General features: G+C 32.2%; 1 protein-coding gene and 1 pseudogene across 1 annotated transcript; both read right to left on the bottom strand.

Annotated features, from left to right (window-relative positions):
• Window positions 1-9,177: 9,177 nt before the first annotated feature.
• On the bottom strand, window positions 9,178-11,741 carry LOC120214499 (phenylalanine ammonia-lyase). The gene is made up of 2 exons (XM_039212388.1): window positions 11,277-11,741; window positions 9,178-11,089 (listed from the first exon to the last, which is right to left on the bottom strand). Exons 1-2 carry the CDS (start codon window positions 11,690-11,692, stop codon window positions 9,340-9,342), a joined length of 2,166 nt encoding a protein of 721 aa, XP_039068319.1. The 5' UTR covers window positions 11,693-11,741; the 3' UTR covers window positions 9,178-9,339.
• Window positions 11,742-15,249: 3,508 nt separating this feature from the next.
• Window positions 15,250-15,368, bottom strand: LOC120214582 (annotated as a pseudogene).
• Between the last annotated feature and the right edge of the window lie 5,479 nt (window positions 15,369-20,847).

Here is a 20,847-nt window from a genome sequence, read left to right as displayed (position 1 = left end):
GACCTGTCATTCTTTTTCACAAAAAACACAAGTGCCCCCAAGGTGAAACATTGGGTCTGATAAATTCCTTATCGACCAGCTCCTGAAATTGGGCCTTTAATTCTTTTAACTCCGTTGGAGCCATTCGATATGGAGCCATCGAAATAGGTTTAGTACCCGGGTAAACATCAATCTTTAATTCCAACTCACAATCTGGAGGTAAACACTATAATTCTTTCGAAAAAGCATCTGGAAATTTCCCAACTATTGGAATATCATCTAATCTTGCTTTCGATATTTGAGTGTCTATTACGTTAGCCAGAAAAGCTACACACCCTTCTGACATCATTTTCTTTACAGTCATTGTTGATATCACATTGAATGGTGTTTTTGCTTTTACACCCATTATTATGATTTCTGAGCCTTCCGCATCCTTTAAAATATAATCTCTTCTTGCGACAATCAACCCATCCATGATGTGGAGACAACCAATCCATTCCTAAAATAATTTCAAACTCGTTGAAAGACAATTCCATCAAGTTTGCCGGGAACACAATCCCTTGAATCTTTATCGGGCATTTTCTACATACCTGAGTTACTCTTGCACTATGACCCATAGGGTTTACCGCTATCATCTCACTAAAGATTGGTTCTAAAAGAATTCCTCTAGCTCTAATCAACTTTGTACTAATATAAGAGTGCGTAGAACCAGGGTCAACCAAAACAAATATAGATTCATCAAAAAGATGGAATGTACCTGTTAAAATCTCTGGGTCATCCCGATCCTCATTAGTTTTAATATTATAAATTATGGCTACTCCCCATGTCTCTGGTTGCAGGATTGACCCAAATTATCCTCTGGATCTACCTCTTTCTCTGCCTCTATTATATGTTGGTATTGATCTCTCAGTCTACATTGATTTATCCGCGGGTCTCTTAGGACAATTTTGAGCATAGTGATCGGTTTCACCACACTGAAAACAAGTGTCACTGAGCAATCTACATACTCCACAGTGAAATTTTCTACACGTCTGACATGGAGTAGTTCTTTCTCCATATTCTCTACCTGAGCTAGCAGCAAAAAACTGTGATTGTTTATCCTTCTGCGAAGCTGCAGAGGAACCATCTCTATTATTGTATCGGGAACCTGAACCCTTGCCTCTCTTAGCATGATAGGAAGTTGAAGACGTTCCAACTATTTTCCCGTCTGCATATCCTGCTCCACTGCTAAAGTCTCTTCTTGAGCTCTTTCAATAGTCTTAGCTCAGTTTATGACTACTTGCAGGTAGGCAAGTTTAAAGCCAACAACATCTCTTTCAGCTTAGTCCTCTATCATTCGATGAACCAATCACGCCGAGCTTTGTCATTGGGAACTACTTTAGTAGAAAAATGACTCAGCGTGTTATACGCAGCCTCTTACTTACTCATATATTGCTCGATCATCTTGTTTCAGATTAAGAAACTTCAGCAGCATCACCCGCCTAAACTGCTCACCAATGTACTTGTTCATAAATTTATCCTGAAAGAACTGCCAGGTCACTTGCGCAGATGGCGTATACATTGTAGTATTTGTCCACCACATTCGAGCTGATCCTCGAAGTTAAGATACAGCTCCGCCCATCTTTTTCAGAATCATAGCAACGAATACTTTCAAGCATCACCTTAATGTCGTTTAACTATAAATCAACATCTATAGGACCTTCATCCTCTTCTCCCTGGAACTCAAGAGCTCCCAAACTTTTTAGCTCTTTTGGGATTAACATCTGTGGTGCTGGAGGAGTAAGGGGAGGCGAAGGAGGTTGAAATCGAGTCAAGATTGCATCAAGAACCTGCATAAAAGCTTTAAACTTTGGCACTGGCATACCCTGATGTACCTGTGCACTAGCGTTTTCAGACTGGATCGGATGCTCACTATTAGCTTCATTGCTCTCGCTACCTGAACCTTCTCGAACTTCTTGTCCAGTCACTCTCTATGAATTTGAAAATTCCGATATAATAGGATATACATAATAATAACAACTCAAGTTAGTAAGGAGAGACATCATTCATATTCTAACGACACCATATCAATAACTTTGACATCTTAATGGTATGTAAACCCTTTTTAAAGTAAAATACACCCAGTTTCGGCCAAGAATCGGCTAAACCTATAGTTCTGATATCAATAAATGTAACACCCATTTTCCGTATACGTTTTCATACATAAGTCACATATGTCACATGACTTTTAAAACACTTTCGTATTTTAAAACCAATAAAATTTTGTTTCTAATAAAATATTTAAATATAATAACAATAATAATAATAACGTTCATTAACTATTTGTATACAAAATAACCTTAAAGTTCTAACATATTAAATATTACAACATCATAAGTCCCATACATTCTATAGCATCATCAGAAATCTATTACATGCCATCTAATAATATCAAAAGTAGACATAAATGCCATATAGTTACTGATGAGACAACCTTCGATTTACAATATCAGTTGCACTCCTTACTCGGATCGAAAGCTATTACCTACGCGTGAAACCAACACACGCTAAGTGTTCACTTAGTGAGGCATAATAATATAAATGAGGTGTAACCAAAACATAAGTATATCATAAAATATAAAATACAAATTAAATCGTATAAATTATAATAATATATAAAACTGGCTTGGTAAACCAAGTTTGTTTCACATAACCTGCGAAAAACAATATTTAGTATGCCCAGCATACCTATCAATCAGTATTTTTCTAAATTATTCTTTTATTTGCCCAATGTATGTTGAACGAGAATGCATGGTACATGAGTTGCACATAAGTGCTAAACGAAAGCATAGGTTCTGTAATGACAACAACATTATACTAAGGTAACGAAATGGTAATTCACAAACTCATTATGAATACCATGGGTGCACACATAGTGCCAAAAGTACATATGGTACTGATACGAAAATGCAACATATGCATTAAACAAAATTGATCAATAACCATCATACACAAAGTATGTCGAAATGCACCTATGACTCCCAATACACATACAATAGGCCTTTAAATCAAATTTGCAGATTAAACATTTATTCTAAAACATCTATAGCTGTTAAAACAATATAAAAGTTCATCTAACTATTTCCGAGCAGTTCATACTCTAAAATTTTTCGTAAAATCATTTTCATAAACTTTATGAATATATTTCAAAATACTGTAAAACATGCTTTTATAAAAATGTTTGAGGTTGAATCATCGTAAGTCATCATCGTATCATATAAGTACATACTATATGTTCTCACCTAGTATGCCTCAATATTATGCCTTAATGTAGTCTGACTATTCTGCGTCTTTATCCTTGCATTTTTGTTTGCTTAACTCAGGAATTTGATTACGATCTACCTAAGCATCCATAAACACACATACAATATAAAATATAAATGTTAGTATACTTTCTAACATTATACAAAATAATAATACTCAAAAGCACTATTATTTTTGAATTCTTTTAAAATTCATCCTAATTTAAAATTTCAGACTGAATAGTATCGGTACCCCTCCTACAGTATCGATACTTCTCTTCTATGGTACTGATACCCCCTTCAATATCAATACCATTTTTGCATTCTAGAATCCATTTTTCAATTACAGTATCGATACCCCCTCTTGGTATCGATACCTCCACATCAATATCGGTACTACTTTCATCAGTATCGATATTGTTCATCGTGTTCATACTTTTTCCTCTAATTTAACCTTATAGTATCGGTATTGTTCTTCCAGTACCGATACCCTTACCCAGATTTTACTTATTTCACTTCAATTTTTACCCAAATTTCACCTAAATCTCTTACTCTTACCTCCAACCATACCATCTAACTCATTGTCACTTAACCCAACTAACTTACATTCATAAATCTCCTTATAACATCCAAATTATCCAAAGAAATCTTAAAACTAAAAAACACACCCAAAATACAAACATGTTTTCAATCACTTCTAAGGCTCCAAATATCTTATTTACATCTTTGACAAGTTAAATATGCTTTTAAACTCCAATAACTAACCATATTTCATCGAATCACTTAAAACCCCATTTTATTAAATCACTAATAAATCATTTATCTCTTAGTTTTAATCATTCTTAAACTTTCCTTAAGCTTCTATAACACTTAAGGCTTCAAAACCAACCCAAAAACGAAAGGAAAAACCAACATGAACAAATCTTACCTTAGCAATGGAGGTACGGGGAAGAGGAGAAGAAGAAGAGCAGAGAACCCACTTTCCAGACTTATCATTTTTCCCCAACTCATCACTAATAAACATCTCTAAAAGAAATTAATATTAAATTCATTTCCTTCTAAAAGACCATAATACCCCTCTATTTCTTCCATCCTTAATAATAAGTCTTAAACATAATTTCCTAAATCAGTCATTGTACTTTTTAATTTATTCAAATTAAACCACTAAATTTAAAATCCTTACATTATATTCACTGACCCGATATTTGGGGTATTAAAATGTGTCCCCTCAAGTTTAACTCAGTCAGCATAAATATGTGATTGGTTTAGGATCAAAGGCCTGGCAGGCCCTAGGAAGCAGCGACAAGGAGAGCTCAAGTCCCTTTTATATAACTAAACCTTATTGCAGCGCGAGATTAAAGTCTACTCCAAAACCATATGGAAACCCTAGGATGATTGTTTACTTACGCTTTTGTTTTAATTTTATTGTTCTAAGCATGCAAACTATAAATACATGGTTTAGGATTTATTTTTCTGTCAAAAAGCATGTGGGATAGAAAACCATGATCGGGTAGGAACAAAAGCATATGGGGTAGATATCATGCCCGGTAGGAATTGTTATAATATTAAATTTAATTATTAAATCATTGTACTAACTCATTTTATTTTTTTTATTTTTTTCCTTTTTCTTTTTTATTTATTATCATCTGCACTATTTCATAGAGGTGTTGATCTACAAAATGTTCATAAAACTCCATATAGTCTTCATTAATGGACAAAGGGGTTGTGATACAAGAGGTCAAAAATACAGAAGTACGGCTATGGTCAAAGAAGACTCAGAAGGAAAAAACAGACAATTTATCGGGCAGTTATGTGTCAGGGTTAGCATATTACGGTTCAATCAGCCTCAAACACGACATTCAGGAACTACGGAACATTTGGGACATTTGGAAGGATAAGAAAGAAAAGAATTTCTACCAACGCTATGAATACATTGCATATCTATTGTATGTTAAGGTGTATGAACCTTTGATCTAGGCACTAGTCTAATTCTGGAATCTGGGGTATAATTGTTTCACCTTCAATAAAGAAGATATGGTGCCTACGATAGAAGAATACATGAGTCTATTACACTGCGAGGTAATCCAACTAGATTGAGTCTTTATCAAGATTGTCAATAGTCCACCTCTTAAGAATAGACTAGCAAAGATTGACGGAGTAGATGAAAACTGAGTGGTCGACTGTATTAAACATAATGGCGAAGGAGAAAGAATTGCTTGGATCTACATCAAGCAACTGATAAAGAGTTATCTCGATGAGTGAAAGGTGATAAATCTCTTCACTTTGGGGATTTATAGCATGTTCATCTTCCCGAAGACTTTGGGATATATTAAAACGGATGTGGTTGAATTATTAGAGCAACTACCCAAAAGGTTGAACCCTACGCCGGTAATCCTAGCGAAATGTTTCAGTTATTGAAACATTGTCGAAGAGTGGGATGAGGCTGATTCATAGGTTGCGTACAGTTACTACATGTCTGGATCCACAACCACTTTTGGAAAACTAATGGGATTTCTTATCGGTGGTGCAGTGTGTCGTATTCACCTTTAGAAGATTTCCTCGCACAAGAATGGTGGGAAGGTGTCCTGAGAGAAAGGTGGTCAAAGATGTTCACACACCTTCAGGATAAAGAGATTGTACGACAAGTCCCTTGGTTAGCACGGATTGATATAATCTACATGTGTAGAGATTCGGACATAGTGATACTACTCGGACTATGGGGGAAAGTTGACTACACTCCACTTTTAGCTTTGCTACAGTATAGTGCACGACAGTTTGTTCCAATCACTCGTGAGCTTTGGAAGTCCAAGTTCGCATATCATGAGATCTTTAATAATAGTTTACACTTAATGATATTTCAAAAATCATTTTATATAATCTAATATATAATTTAATAAAATTATTAATCAATAAATAAATCATTTAACAAAATAATTTAAATAAAAGAATTAATAATTTAAAATTATTATTATTAGTTGTATAAAAAATAAACATTTATTTATTATAATTTACACATATAGAAAGTAATTTTTTTAATTTAATGATCATAATTAAACTTATTATTCTATTGGTTATAATTAATTATGTGTCTTAAATGGTGAAGAATTATTTTTTAATATATTTATCAATCACAAATTATTCATTTAATTAAACTTTTGAATATATTTATATATTACATTATAAAAAATAAATTTTATTAATCTAATTAAATGGTGAAGAATTATTTTGTTAATTGTCATATTATAATATCAGTTGCCAGTTAAAAGTTTACAACTTACAAGTAGGGATAAAAAAAACGGGTATAATTTCTAGATTCTGCACCGTACCAGCTCTAATTGGGGCGGAGATGTGTATAATTTTAGTAGGTAGTGGGCGAATCTGGATTTAGAAAGTGGTACCCGTCGCGAGTAGTGGGCGCGGGTGATGGGTTTGACATTTATGTGTGCCAAAGAAAAAAATATTATGTGTTTGTCATTTATGTTTCTAGGCTTTAATTATGTCTTTTATTATGGTGTTTTATGTACTTTAAGATCTATGTTAACACTTAACTCAAATAATCTTTGGTTTATTTTATTATGTTTCTTAATGGACATGTTTGTTTTATGTTTGTTGCTTATGTATAACTTAAGGTTGTTTATGTATAACTTAAGGTTGCTGTCAGGCGGGTCTAGTCGGGTACGTCTCTAGTTTGGTAGTGGGTGTGGGGATGAATTTGAGAATATACCAACGTGGGCGGGTGTGGATTCGAAAAATTTTACCCATCATGGGTGGTGGGGCAGGTGGTGGATTTGAAAATATTAGGTGGGTATGGAGATGGGGGAGGGGGTATCCGCACCCGACCTGTCCGTTTGCTATCCCAACTTAGAAGTCAAGTAAATATCAAGTTATATATATATTGAAATTTTAAGTTAAACTACTAATCAATTATTACACCATAATAATGATTCAAACTTACTGATATTTAAAATTATTTTATATAATATAATTTATAATTTAATAAAATTAATAACCACTAAATAAATTATTTAATATGGTAAAATTCCATTCAAACCCCTCTTATTTCTGTTTTATTTTGAATGGTTAAATTGCATAGAAAAACCCATAGTTTGTCCTATTTATATTTTTAGACAAAAGTACGTTTATGTTTTAATATACATGGTTAAACTACACCACCCACCCCCGTACTTTTGTTTTAATTTAAATGGTCAAATTGCATGCAAACCCTCTCCCTTTCCACTGTTTAGATTTTATACTTCTAGGTTTTAAATATTCTATAATTTGTACTTTATTTTTATTACTTTTGTTTTAATTTAAATGGTCAAATTGCATACAAACCCTCTCCCTTTCCACTGTTTATATTTTACACTTCTAGGTTTTAAATCTTCTATAATTTGTACTTTATTTTTATTTTGTTAATTAATTTTGAATTTACTCTTTGATTTTAAATAAAAATATTATTAATAATTTTTATGCATTATTTTTTATTAGCATTAATTTCATATCATTTTATATTATTTGTTATCATTAATTTTAATAATTTGATACTTAAGTTTTCTTGATATTAATTGTGATTATTTGAATCATGATAATATTATTTTTGATACGTAAATTTTAGTATTGAAAATTAATTTTAATTTTTACCATTTAAATTAAAACAAAAGTATGGGGGTGGGTAGTGTAATTTAACCATGTATATTAAAACATAAACGTACTTTTGTCTAAAATATAAATAGGACAAACTATGGGGGTTTTATGTAATTTAACCATCCGAAATAAAACAGAAATAGGAGGGTTGGAATAGAATTTTACCATTCAAAATTAAAACTCAACCTCACCGTGCAATTCAATGGATATTGCACGATGGAAACAGGGGCGCACCGGCGGAATTGCTGCACGACTTTTCCTGGGCAGCTGACTATTGTGCGACTGTTGGGTGATGGCAATTTGGGCGACGATAAATCGTCTTATTAGATTTGTAATATAATATTTTCAACTAATTTTTCACCGTGTTTTCCGGCGAGTTAAGGTTTCCATCACTGACTATCGTTTATGGCCATTCTAAACAAATTAATTTACTTAAATTAATTATTACTTTTAATTAAAAAATATTATTAATTATAATTCTATTAAAAGCAAAAGTAAATTTTAATTAAAGATTAATTTTTAAAAATCCAATATTTTTATATTTACATAATAAGGACAAATTTAGTTGTGGTGTGTTTCGATACGTCTTTAGTGATACGTTGCGATATGCGATATGCGCTGTAGCATTTTCCATAAGTTGGATCATTTACAGGTTAAGTAAATTACATGTTAGGTCGACAACAGGTCAGGTAATATCAGTTATTTACTAGGTTAGTCTCGGGCTCATGTTCATATCAAGTCAGATGCAGGTCGGATTCGATTATCATATTATCGATTCAATTCGGGTTCAAGTCGTTCTGAGGTTGGGTACAGGTCAAGTGCATATCCAAAATTTCCAGGTTCAACTCTAGTTCGGGTTAACACCAGTTCGAACTCAAATCGATTTCGAGTCACCACCACCTCAGATCACAAACAGTTTTGACTCAAGTCGATTTTAGTCAGTTTTACAATTCGGATCAATTTTTTACATCCTAGAAAAAAATGCATAAAATTTAAGAAGGTGAAGACTTGAAAAAAATACGACGATAGTTTTTGAAAAAATCTCAAATATTTTTTTAAAAAATAACTCAATAAAACCTAATCAGATCAAAATTAGTCGAGTTAATTTTTTTTTCCCTAATCCTAATTGACCTCAATCTTATTTCAAACATAAATGGGGATATTAGGAAAGTTCAATAATGGAAAAAGAAATTATTCAATTGGTTTATTACTTCCACGTTTTTCTCGACATTCCAAGTTCAACCTAAGGTACACTAATCTCAACTCTCTTAGGGGTAGCAAGAATATATTTTATACACACTGGTATTACATAGATATGAAATAACCATACACATTCGTATGCTTTACTTCTTTTACAAGAAACTTTCAAGCAACGATGGTGAAGAACAAAGAAAAATATTAGGTAACAAATTCCATTGCTTGAAACGAAAGCAAACTAGCAGATTGGAAGAGGGGCACCGTTCCATTCCTTGAGACACTCCAGCATTGGATCAATGATCTTCCCTTTGCACATTGCAGTGAACACCTTGTCAAACTCCTCACCAGGTGACTTCACCTTTTCTCCTGTTAGCAGCCCAGTTCCAAGCTCCTCCCTCACGAATTTGTACAACGGATACGATCTGCAGTCCTCAATCTTGTTCGGAATTGCGGCATTTCCGTTCTCGAGTGACACCCTTGCACTCTCAACCTCCTTTGGCAAAACAGCCTTTAATTCATCTTCGAAAGCTGCAATCTTTTGGAAGATTGAAGTACTCGTATTCTTCTCGTTCTCACCGTTCGCCAATGCATTCTCGACAAGAACTTGCCTCAGCTTTTGCATCAATGGATAGGTAGCACTGCAAGGGTCATCGATATAGGTGAAAACGTATTCACGATCCACGGCTTTGAGTAAATCCTTTTCACAGAATCTTGAAGGGTGAAGTTCACCGTTGGCACCGGTAGTGAGTGTTTTCTTAGCTATCTGGCTCACGGTGTTCTTCACTGTGTTCCTCAAATTCTCTTCTAAATGCCTCAAATCAATAGCTTGACAAAGTGCCACCAAGAATGTGGAGGACATTAGCTTCAAGATATCAACAGCTTCTGCAGTTTTCCTTGAAGAGATTAATCCCAAGGAGTTCACATCTTGGTTGTGTTGCTCGGCGCTTTGAACATGGCTGGTGACTGGATTAGCCAAGTATTGGAGTTCGGAACAATAGGAAGCCATTGCGATTTCAGCACCCTTGAAGCCATAATCTAGACTTGGATTCCTACCACCAGAGAGGTTTGATGGGAGGCCATTGTTGTAGAAATCATTAACAAGTTCAGAGAATTGAGCAAACATGAGTTTTCCAATTGCTGCGATAGCCAAACGAGCATTGTCCATCGAGACACCGATTGGGGTACCCTGAAAGTTGCCACCATGTAATGCCTTGTTCCTTGAGACATCGATCAAAGGGTTATCATTGACAGAGTTAATCTCTCTTTCAATTGATTTGGTTGCAAATCTGATCACTTCAATCTGTGGACCAAGCCATTGTGGAGATGTCCTCAGAGCATATCGGTCTTGTTTCGGTTTCTGCAAAGGGTCCATTTCATGCAATTTCTTAGCCGCTTTAACGTAAGAGCTTCCCTCAAGTATGTGTTCCATTATAGCAGCGGCCTCGATTTGTCCCGGATGGTGTTTCAATTTATGTGTCAAGTGGTCAGTGAACTCTGGTTTACCGTTCATGACTTCAGCAAAAATTGCAGATAAAATTTCTGACAAAACAGCCAATGTGTTTGCCTCAAAGAGAACCACGGAAGCCAAGCCTGAACCAACTGCAGTACCATTGACTAGAGCAAGTCCTTCTTTAGGTTGCAACACAAAGAAACCGGAATCAATACCGGCGACACGAAAGGCTTCTTGGGCATCAAGGGGTTCCCCATGGGGTCCAACTGCTTTGGAATTTGGCCTGCCGGTTAGCAATCCAGCAATGTAGGAAAGAGGGACAAGATCACCAGATGCAGTAATTGTGCCACGAAGTGGCAAACAAGGGGTGACGTGGTGGTTGAGAAGCTTGGTGATTGCCTCCAGAATTTCGAACCTGATCCCAGAGTACCCTTGGAGTAGTGTGTTGATCCTAACAAGCATGGCTGCTCGAGTTGCTGAGTGAGCAAGTGTGTGGCATGACTCGGTCCCATGGCCAAAGATCCCAGCATTCAAGAATCTGTACCAACGAAACACATTCAATTTATATCGAATAAATACAACCAATATCTTCCAGTTTGTGATATAATTACAGCCTTATATATCAACTTTGGCCCACAATATTTTGTTCATGTTCTTTCTAGAAATAGTTGGGCCTCCTGGATAACTTATTATAGTTAGTAGTACGTATTTCCATAGAGTCTTACCTAATTAGTTCTTTCTGAAGGGCAGCTCCTTGGTTGGTTCTTCGATGAGAAGTAGCACCAAAACCAGTAGTAACACCATAGCTGTCAGTGCCTTTGTTCATGCCATCAAGGACCCAATCAGCGCTGGCCTTAACGCCAGCCCTTGCATCCTCCGAAAGCTCAACCTTGACACCCAAGTCACGTGTAGCAATGGCTGCAACTTGAGAAATCGTCAAGGTCTCACCACCGAGCTTCACTGATGGCCGCCTATACTCAGCCACCATACGTTTCACTTCATCCAAATGGCTCCCCTTGAGCGACTCAGCTGCAACACCCCAGTTCAAAGGATCACCCTTGGTAGTGGTACTAGTAGTAGTAGTCGTGCAAAAACTCTCCAAAGTGCTGCTTTGTTGACTAATTTGAGTGGTCGCCTCCATGTTAAAAATTGCAGAAATGGTGGAAATAAGAATGATCCAGAAAAGAACTCGAGATCTTTAATCAAAATACGAAGGCTTCTGGTTGTATAAATATAGAAGGGTGGTATAAATAGGTAAGGAATAGTGGGAGGTAGGTAAGGGTAAACCAAGGGGGGTTGGTGGAGATTTAAAAATGGCCGTCGATCAATAAATGATCCAAAGGTGGTGAAAAAGTTTGACCGGTTAAAGTGGCGGTGGCTGAGGCTGGCTGGTTGTGGGTTGGGGTTGGTGAGGATTGAGGACAAAACGTATGAACGCGTGATGTGTATGAAGCTTATAATGTTTTCAACCCCACCCTTCATTTCAACCACCATGCATAATCACTACCACTTCTTTTCAAACTCTTGACTTCATTAGTCTTCATAGTGATGCCAATTTTAATATGCACGTATTTTAAACATTTTTAAGATTCAATTAAAAATATATATTTAATCATTTTTGATGTTTATGTGAGAAACAACATATGAATATCATTTCAACTTCAGTAATTAAATTATAATATGATTTATATTTGACATTATGATGTAATATATTCGAAACGATCTTTAAGTTTGAGACGATTTTCAACTAATTTTTTGGAAAAATGTATAAAAGTGTGGATTGATTTTAAAAATAAAGATTTGGAGTCATCATCGATAATTTAAAGTTATGTATGATCGAACACTTATAAAATCATATCTTGAGAAGAAATTTTGAAAATCTTCTTTTAAAAGATAATTTCATATATGTGCACCCCACAACACTCGAATTGGTACATAATCAATTACATGTTATCTAAGTATTAAAATTTTATATATATATGTGTTGAAAAATAATAATTTATTTGAATAAAATTAATGTTAGTTCTAATAAGTTATATCACTTGGTGAATAGACTTATTATAATAAGTCATATCACCTGTGAATAGACTTATTTATTGGTTTAAAGTTGCATCTATTTAATTATATCTATTAGTTTTTCATCAAATCTTTTCATCAAATGGTCTTAACTATTAATCTTTTGATTAATTTCATCTCCTCTATATATAGGATAGTTAAGGCACAAATCTTAGAGATACGAGTTACAATACACGAGTTTAGAACTTTGTAATAGGAAATCACTTAGAAAATTCCTTCCAAATCTATTCTCTCCCGTGATAGAGAAAAACAATATTGTGTTCAACTGATCACTACGGTTGTACTTACCATAGTGATCGTTTGTTGTTGTAACTTGGGAGATTGACATTCAACGTTACTCAAAGCACCGAGGAGATGATGAATATGTCTTAAAGAAACTGTTCTATTTATTCGACTCTACTTACCCGACATACGAGTAAATCAACTTCGTTCTTAATTTAATTCTTTATTTGTGTTGCTTCATTCGACTATATGATAATATATATATATATGTTTATTTATTATTATTTTATTTTTCAGATTAACATTCTGTCTAACCATATGAATATAAATTCAAAACATTATTCTTTATAATAATATGATTTATATTTGACACATTGCGTAATTTGATTTATATCTAATACGTTAACATAATAGTAACTTTATACAATATACGTTAACTTACTCTGAATTAATAAAAAAATACAATTTAAATTACACACTATTAAATATTATGTCACTTTAATTTATTTTATATTTTTAATAATTTCATTATTTTATTCGTTAATCATAAACAAAATTATATATATATGTGTGTGTATTCGTTAATCTACCATTGTGTTGATTTATTTTATTTTTATTTCAATTCAAAAAAATATTAATTTTTTATTGATATTTATGTTGTATGCCAGTTATTATATTTTAATTTTTAAACAAATAAATCTACAGTTAAAAGTTGTGAAAATTATGGAATAAATTGAAACATTAAATAAAGAAAAATATCACAAATAAATGAATATTATGCACATATATAAATGAATAAAATATGTAAAATGAATAATTAATATGTAGAAAATTAAAAATATATACATGAAAAACAATGAAACCTGACACAAACTAATTTTCTTTTCTTTTTTAATTTTACAATCAAACTATTTTTTTCTTTCTTTTGTTTTTTACAATCAAACTATTTTTCTTTTTATATTATCAACAACCTTAAGGAGTTAATGGCTAATGATCTATGTTGTATTAGGGGCGCTAAAAATTACTCGATTTATAATATTTGATAAGTTGATGTATTGGTTCGATTAAATGTTATTGAATATTTTTGGCAAGAGGCACCCGAGGTCCTGAATTTTTTAAAAAAACTATTGTGATTCTCATCCTATTTTTTGATCAATGTGATCCAACTCAGGGGAAAAAATTCAATGTAACTTTTGATCAACGTTTTTCGTCGTTGGCCAACGAAACCGTTAATTCATACTGTTTTAAATTGGGTAAATTATACCATTCATCACTCTACTATTTTTTTTCTTCTATTTTAGTCACTAAACTCTAAAAGTTTTCAATTTCAGAAACTTTAGATACTTCAGAGACTAAGGCTGCAGTTAAACCATTTTCTTTTAAACACAAAACTCACCCCTTCTCTGTAACTGAGAGAAAAACCAAGATTCAAAAAATAATTTCCATGGCTGAAATCATCATTACCCGAAGCAACAGAAATTTGGGCAGCCAAACCCTGTTTGTCTCATTTGTTCATTCACTTTCAACTTAAAACCCATCAGCAAAGGAACAACAAAATCCCTCGTTTATCAAAGAAAATGTTAATAGCTCTCAGTGTTACTTGCTCTTCATTGAGTATAGCCATCACTCGTTGTTTTGTTTATGGATTTGTTACAAAAAGAATTCACTTAAACCCATAAAAAATAATGGCAACAGCTCAGGTATGCTCTCTTGAGCCAATGCTAAGTTCATTCTATTGTTCATAGTTTCTGGGTTTCTGAGAGTGCACCTAAGAGTTGATTCTTTTGTGATTAGATACTGAAAAAGGGATTGCTTTGGCACCATGTCTTGTTCTTCTTCTTCTTCTTCTTCCTCTACAAAGATGTAAAACAGTTTTCTTCTTCTTCTTCCGATAAATAATTTTTGGCACCATAGCTATCAAAAGGTGTAAAACAGCTCAAAATTTGAGCCTCAAATTATAAAGATAGCTCACTATCCCCCTCTGCAAAAGGTCGGTTTTTTTTTTTGCCTTTTTTTTTACTTATATTAGAACATTTAAATAATGGAATTTACGGAAATGATCAGTTCTTAAAAATTATAGGAAGAAGAAGAACGCGGCCGGATCCTCAGGCGGGTTGGATTTTTTTGTTTTTGTTTATTATTTTAAAAATACTTAAAATTCTATAAATGTGACATTTGTCATTGGGGTTTTTGGGTTATGATTAAATTGATAATTTTTAAAGTTTAGTGACTAAAATGAGATAAAGTAGATAGTTGAATGATGAATTATATATTTTATCCAATTTAAACAGCATTAAACAGAAAAACACTAAACTGCTTGATGTGCCACTTCAGTTGAAAATAACAATTATGTTTGTCCAGAAAACGTTGATTTGGGTTTTTTGAATTTTTTTTTAATGAGGGGTGCAACACGAGGACTTCACATGAGGTCACCTATCCTAGTACAATTCTCCTCCAAATACGCTTAACTGTAGAGTTCTAATGAAATCCGATGCATTAGTACTGGTATGATCACCCCTCATACTCGAACATTAAAATCTCTTAAAACAAGTACCCAATTACTCGGCTCCTCATTTTTATTTTCAATTAAATTATTATTATTATTATTATTATTATTATTATTATTATTATTATAATAAAACTCTCATTCTCATGTATTCTTAAATTATTTCCCCTAAATCCCTAAAATTCTATGTTTGAATTATATAATTTAAATTTTCAAATTTATTCGTCTGTTCATTTTTTAGAATTCTAAAAATAATTAAATTAATTGATTTATAAAAAAAATCAAAATTGATAACATGTCATGTACCATGTTATTTGAATTAACGGGTATTTGAATTTTACATATATCCGAATATCATGGGCGACAACACAGACCAGCTGTTTTGATGCCCCAAAAAACTAAGTATTTTGTATATGTCATTTTGGTCCTTGATATTTATTTATATACCATTTTGGTCCCTGATATTTGAAAATATGCAAATTGATCCCTTTCTTTGTTCATATCGTATAGAATATTTTAGTTTTACACCTTTTTAGAATAATTGAATGAGTAAAAAATATACGATTTAGATTAATAGTAGGAAATGAGAATATATATATATATATATATATATATATATATATATATACACAATGTAAAACTCTTAGTTTTACACAGATTTAGGACCTTTAGATGAGTGAAAACAGATGATTGAGATCAAAAGTAGGAAATGTAAAGATGTTTACTGGTAAAAAAGAGAGTCAATCTCGGCCATTTATTTTAACCCATCCAACAATCCTAAATCTGTATAAAACTAAAGAGAGAGAGAGGGGAGGGGGAGGGGGGGAGAGAGAGAGAGGATTTGTTCACATCGTATAAAACTTTTTAGTTTTACACATTTTTAGAATAATTGAATGAGTGAAAATAAACAATTTAGATTAATAATATGAAATGAGAATATATTTATAGAAAAAAAGAAAATAATCAAAACAGTCTAATTCCACTTATTGAACAATCCAAAAAAAAAAAAACTAAAAATTTTATGCTATATGTATAGCTTAAAAATCTATAAGAACTTCAAATTATTAAATTTTAAAACCATTGCAAAATAATAAATCCAATGTCTTCAACAAAGAAAGTATTGAAACTGAAGTATTTTGTTTTCTCTTATTTAGACTTAAAACAGTTTTTAAATTTATGTGTTTTAACTTGGAATATTGTCATATTGTTAAAAATATTTTAATTTGACAAATTTTTAAAATTTAACTGAAACAAATTTATTTAATTTAGCTCGAATATCATTGCATTAGACTTAGATTGAAATTTTTTAAATTGAGTTAGGATGATTATCAATTCATCTAATTTGAATGATTCAACTTTATTCGATCGAATATTCATCTTTAAATGAAGTAGCGTTATCAAATCTTGTTAAATTATTGACAAGGAAATCAATTGTTTGATAAAGGGTTGTAAACGAGTCGAGTTGAACTCGAGTAGCGCTAAATTTGACTCGATTCAAAAACTCTGAAATGGAGCTCGACTCGACTCAAAAACTCATGAGACTGAAATTTTTAAGTTCGACTTGAACTCGAAATCATAAATTGAAACTCATAAAAGCTCGAAAAAGCTTAAAATGAAAAAAAAACATTTAACCTTAACTCGATTGAAGTTCAAAACTTAAACTCGAACTTGAATCTTAAATACATGAAAAACCTTCTACTGAATTTTTCAAAAAAAAAATCAACACATAAATATTAATATTATTAATAGTTTAAATTTTTTTAAATAAAAAATTTATATTTTCGAGTTACTCGTGAGCTTTTTGAGTCGAGTATCAAATAGCTCGTTTTGGCTCTTTAAGAACTTGAGTCGAGCTCGAGCTCGAGTATTTATCGAGCTTTGATCGATTTGGTCTCGAGTAACTTACAATCTGTCTCGTCTCGTTTACAATCCCATGTTCTACGATTTATATGCACAAAATTAAAAATAAAATAACAATTTAATAATTTATATGCAACAAACTAATAAAAGCTGGTTGTTCAAATTCTTGTGTTTATCAATAATTTGATTAACTTCTCAATTATTGAAAATGGAAGAATCAAATCCTTATAAATTAAAATAGATGAACTAATTTCTTAAAGGGTTTTTTTAGTAAAGAGATCATTCTAAAACCTGTTTTATTCTCCTCTCATTTGTTTATTTACTAAAATTATAATACAAAGCAACTTGTATTAATTTGGGGAATAATTGCACCAACTCTTTCGTTGATTTGGGTTTTTGAAGCAGGATCTCCATGTCAAAGTATTACTAGCATTTTTTTCTTTATAATGCTAACTTTTATAAACTTAAAATCGATAATTAATTATATATTAATTGCGATCATGACCTCAAGATATGATATATCTTTTCATGGAAAAAATATTTTTAAAATAAAATAAATTTTCTTTTATTTGTAAACTAAAAGAAATTATATATTTTTTTGTATTATTCATATCTATTTTATAAAGTAAATTCGAGGTTTATGACTGATTAGGGATGCATATGGGTCAAGTGGGGTCAGTTTTTCGGTCAATTTGATCTAACCTGATAAAAATGGACCATCGACCTGAAATTTGACTCACCTTTTGAGATAAAATTCGCATCTAACCCGGTTTGATCCGACACAAATATATGTAATTCTTTAAGAATACGTCTTTAGAGTTTAGAAATTATATTTTATCTTTTAATCTAATCCTCAAAATATCTTTAATATTTTTCAAACTATTTTAATCTTATCCCATAAATATATATTACAAACCTTGTTTTCTAATTATTTTTATTACAATAAAATATTTACATATTGACGATACAAAAATATTCTAGAATTGACGTAGGCATAATTTCATTCAAACCAGAATATTATTTTAATTTATAGCTTTTTTGTGATCCTTATAATTTTTTGAATATTTCGGGGTTAAAAGTTAAAACCATTTGAAGAGTTTTTCAACAACTTTCATGTCAAGTTAGGTCGTAATGCTTAATTTAGAAATGCAATAAATATTGGTTGAAAGAAAATGAAATAAGACCCAAAACAAAGAAGATAAATGAAAGGTTAGCTTCCAAGTTGTTGAGCTAATAATGTACTTTTTGTTTGATTCGTTCTTCCTACTTGTCAATGGTAGGTAAAATAGAAAGCAGCTCAGCTAAAATTACATATTTCATACGTTTAAAACAATCCAATAATTGTTGATAAGTGTCTGTTTCTGTACCCTATTGTATAATTCAGTAGCATGCCCTTTGTTTTGATAATAAAATTCATCATTTATCCAAAAATAATAATTATTATACCTCCAGAGATAATCTCTAAGAATTTCTAAATCTTCGTTAGATAAAAATCGCTAAATTTGTTAGTTCTCCATCGGTGAAGGTCTTCAAATAGATCTCTCCATCTACCAGAGCGACTAGCCTACATCTTATGAATATAGACTTCTAATCAACTATAGTGCATATATAAGACCTCTAACAAGCGCACGTGATATTCCATAACAAAATCCAAAGTCTAACAATCAAATGTGTCTAGCATGTTAACCAGAGGAGATGAACCGCTAATTATCATGACCGACTCTTCTTTAATCTCATCCATCCTCACGATGACTCGTTCTCTTCTTCATCCAAATACGAGTCAACAATCATTCTCTCACCGATGACGACTCTTCGCCCAAATCAAAGAAGTAAACTACGATTGATAATGAGATAACTTTGTTGTCATTAACAATAATATTTTTTTCATGTAAGTTATAGTTAAAGTTAAGCATAATGTCAAAATCCTTCAAAATAGTTGTTTTAATTAGAGTAGTTGTTGGAATGTTATGAGATCAATGTATTGATTTAGCATGGTGATGAACATCGGTCGTTTTGGTTTATTATGTTGATGGTTAAGTGTTAGAACCAAAATCATAATAAATATGAAAATCAATCATGATCAAATCATGTCAAATCATCAAGAATTAAAATACTACATTTGTGGAAGCGTACCTAAATTAATTGAAAAGTTGAAATCTTTAAGTCTTTATTTGGTTGTGATCTTCCAAGAAGATAGGTTTGCTCTTGCCGTAAATACTCTCTGAGGGGATAAGAGTAATACAAGTTAACCTATTTCTAGGGGACCACTACCTCTTTATATAGATTGAATATTAGGTCAATCTTTTAAGTATTTATAATTTTGCCCCTCATCAAATTATAAATACTACTTATGATATCTACACTTTGATTCCATGACACTTTAATACATATAACACATGTAACATAATTGGTCACTTAATTTTGTGTCATACTTTATGATAACATTGTACATATATGCCCACAAATATGGATTTTACTCCAACAATCTCCCGCTAGGGCAACATATGTTTCCTGACAAATGTACAAGCTTAAGAGGTCAAAATTTGCTATCATACAATAGGTATTCTCTAACAATCTTGTCCATCAACTATGTCCATATAGGATCAAAGCGACCTTTGCCATATCAATCATGACTAGACCTGACAACTGTCGTTTTGATGTCAAAATAAATTCCTTCTTCACAATTAATAAATAAAGGAAATATGTAGTAAAGAGAAGTGTCGATCCTCAGGGACTTAGAAAATTCCAAATTTATGTTTGAATCTCTTAGACCATGCGATAAGTAGTAAAAAATGGGGGTTTGGTAAAAAAAGATTAAATAATAAAAAGCAATTTAAAGAAAAATAAAGAAAATAAAATTGAAGGTTGAAAATGAATATGGTAAAAACAACCACAAGCCTAGCTTTGACTCAATTTCCTTCGGATCATCGAATTATATTTTCTCTTCGGGATTCACATCGTTTACTTTTTCTACAAGGGCAATCCTCGTGACTCTTCTTTGTATACCGAATACCCAAGGGAAACTTTGATTCCGGCTTCAGAAATTGATCTGATCAACATTAATTGTCGTAGATCAATAACCGTTTAAGTTCGTGAAGACCGACTCGGATTGTTGTTTCAATAACTACTAATTTCGATCTCAATTCCCTCTTGGCAAGGCAATCTCGCCAAATGTATTCCCAGAAAGTCGAATGTCATTTCAATAAGCCGATCCTTCCTCCCACACATATTAATCGCAACAACATCTTGACCAAATTCAATCTTTGATTTTGAAAACTATTTTGATTTTGAAAATAATGTGCAAAGATTGAGAGAGATATTCCAAAGTTATTAAGGTGTTTTTCAATTCTCACGTCGGAATTGAGTCATCGCTTCAGCTCTCGACTTATGAGAAAATTAGCTAAGTATGACAAAAGTCATACTTAGCATGTTTAAAAATAAAACTTAAATTAAAACGAAAACTTGAAAAGAAAAGAAAATAAATAATTTTATAAAACTAGAAAGAATAAGAAGAATAAATTCTTAGTTGTGAGTTTAGGCTTACCCCCAAGAGGGTATTTATAGCCTCTAGAAACCTAGAGATAGAAAAAGAAATAAAAATAAAAATAATCCTAAAGATATTTCCAATTTTT

Source organism: Hibiscus syriacus, unplaced genomic scaffold, assembly GCF_006381635.1.
Source record: "Hibiscus syriacus cultivar Baekdansim isolate YM2019G1 unplaced genomic scaffold, ASM638163v2 tig00110065_pilon, whole genome shotgun sequence".
In the NCBI taxonomy this organism is placed as follows: Eukaryota; Viridiplantae; Streptophyta; class Magnoliopsida; order Malvales; family Malvaceae; genus Hibiscus; species Hibiscus syriacus.
Note: the sequence above shows the minus strand (reverse complement) of the source record. Positions and strands in the feature narration are given on the sequence as shown.

Coding starts and splice junctions, on each gene's coding strand:
- LOC120214499 (XM_039212388.1), bottom strand. CDS start 11,692: ATGGAGGCGACCACTCAAATTAGTCAACAAAGCAGCACTTTGGAGAGT. Junction 11,090..11,276: donor CTTCAGAAAGAACTAATTAG/GTAAGACTCTAT, acceptor TCGTTGGTACAG/ATTCTTGAATGCTGGGATCT.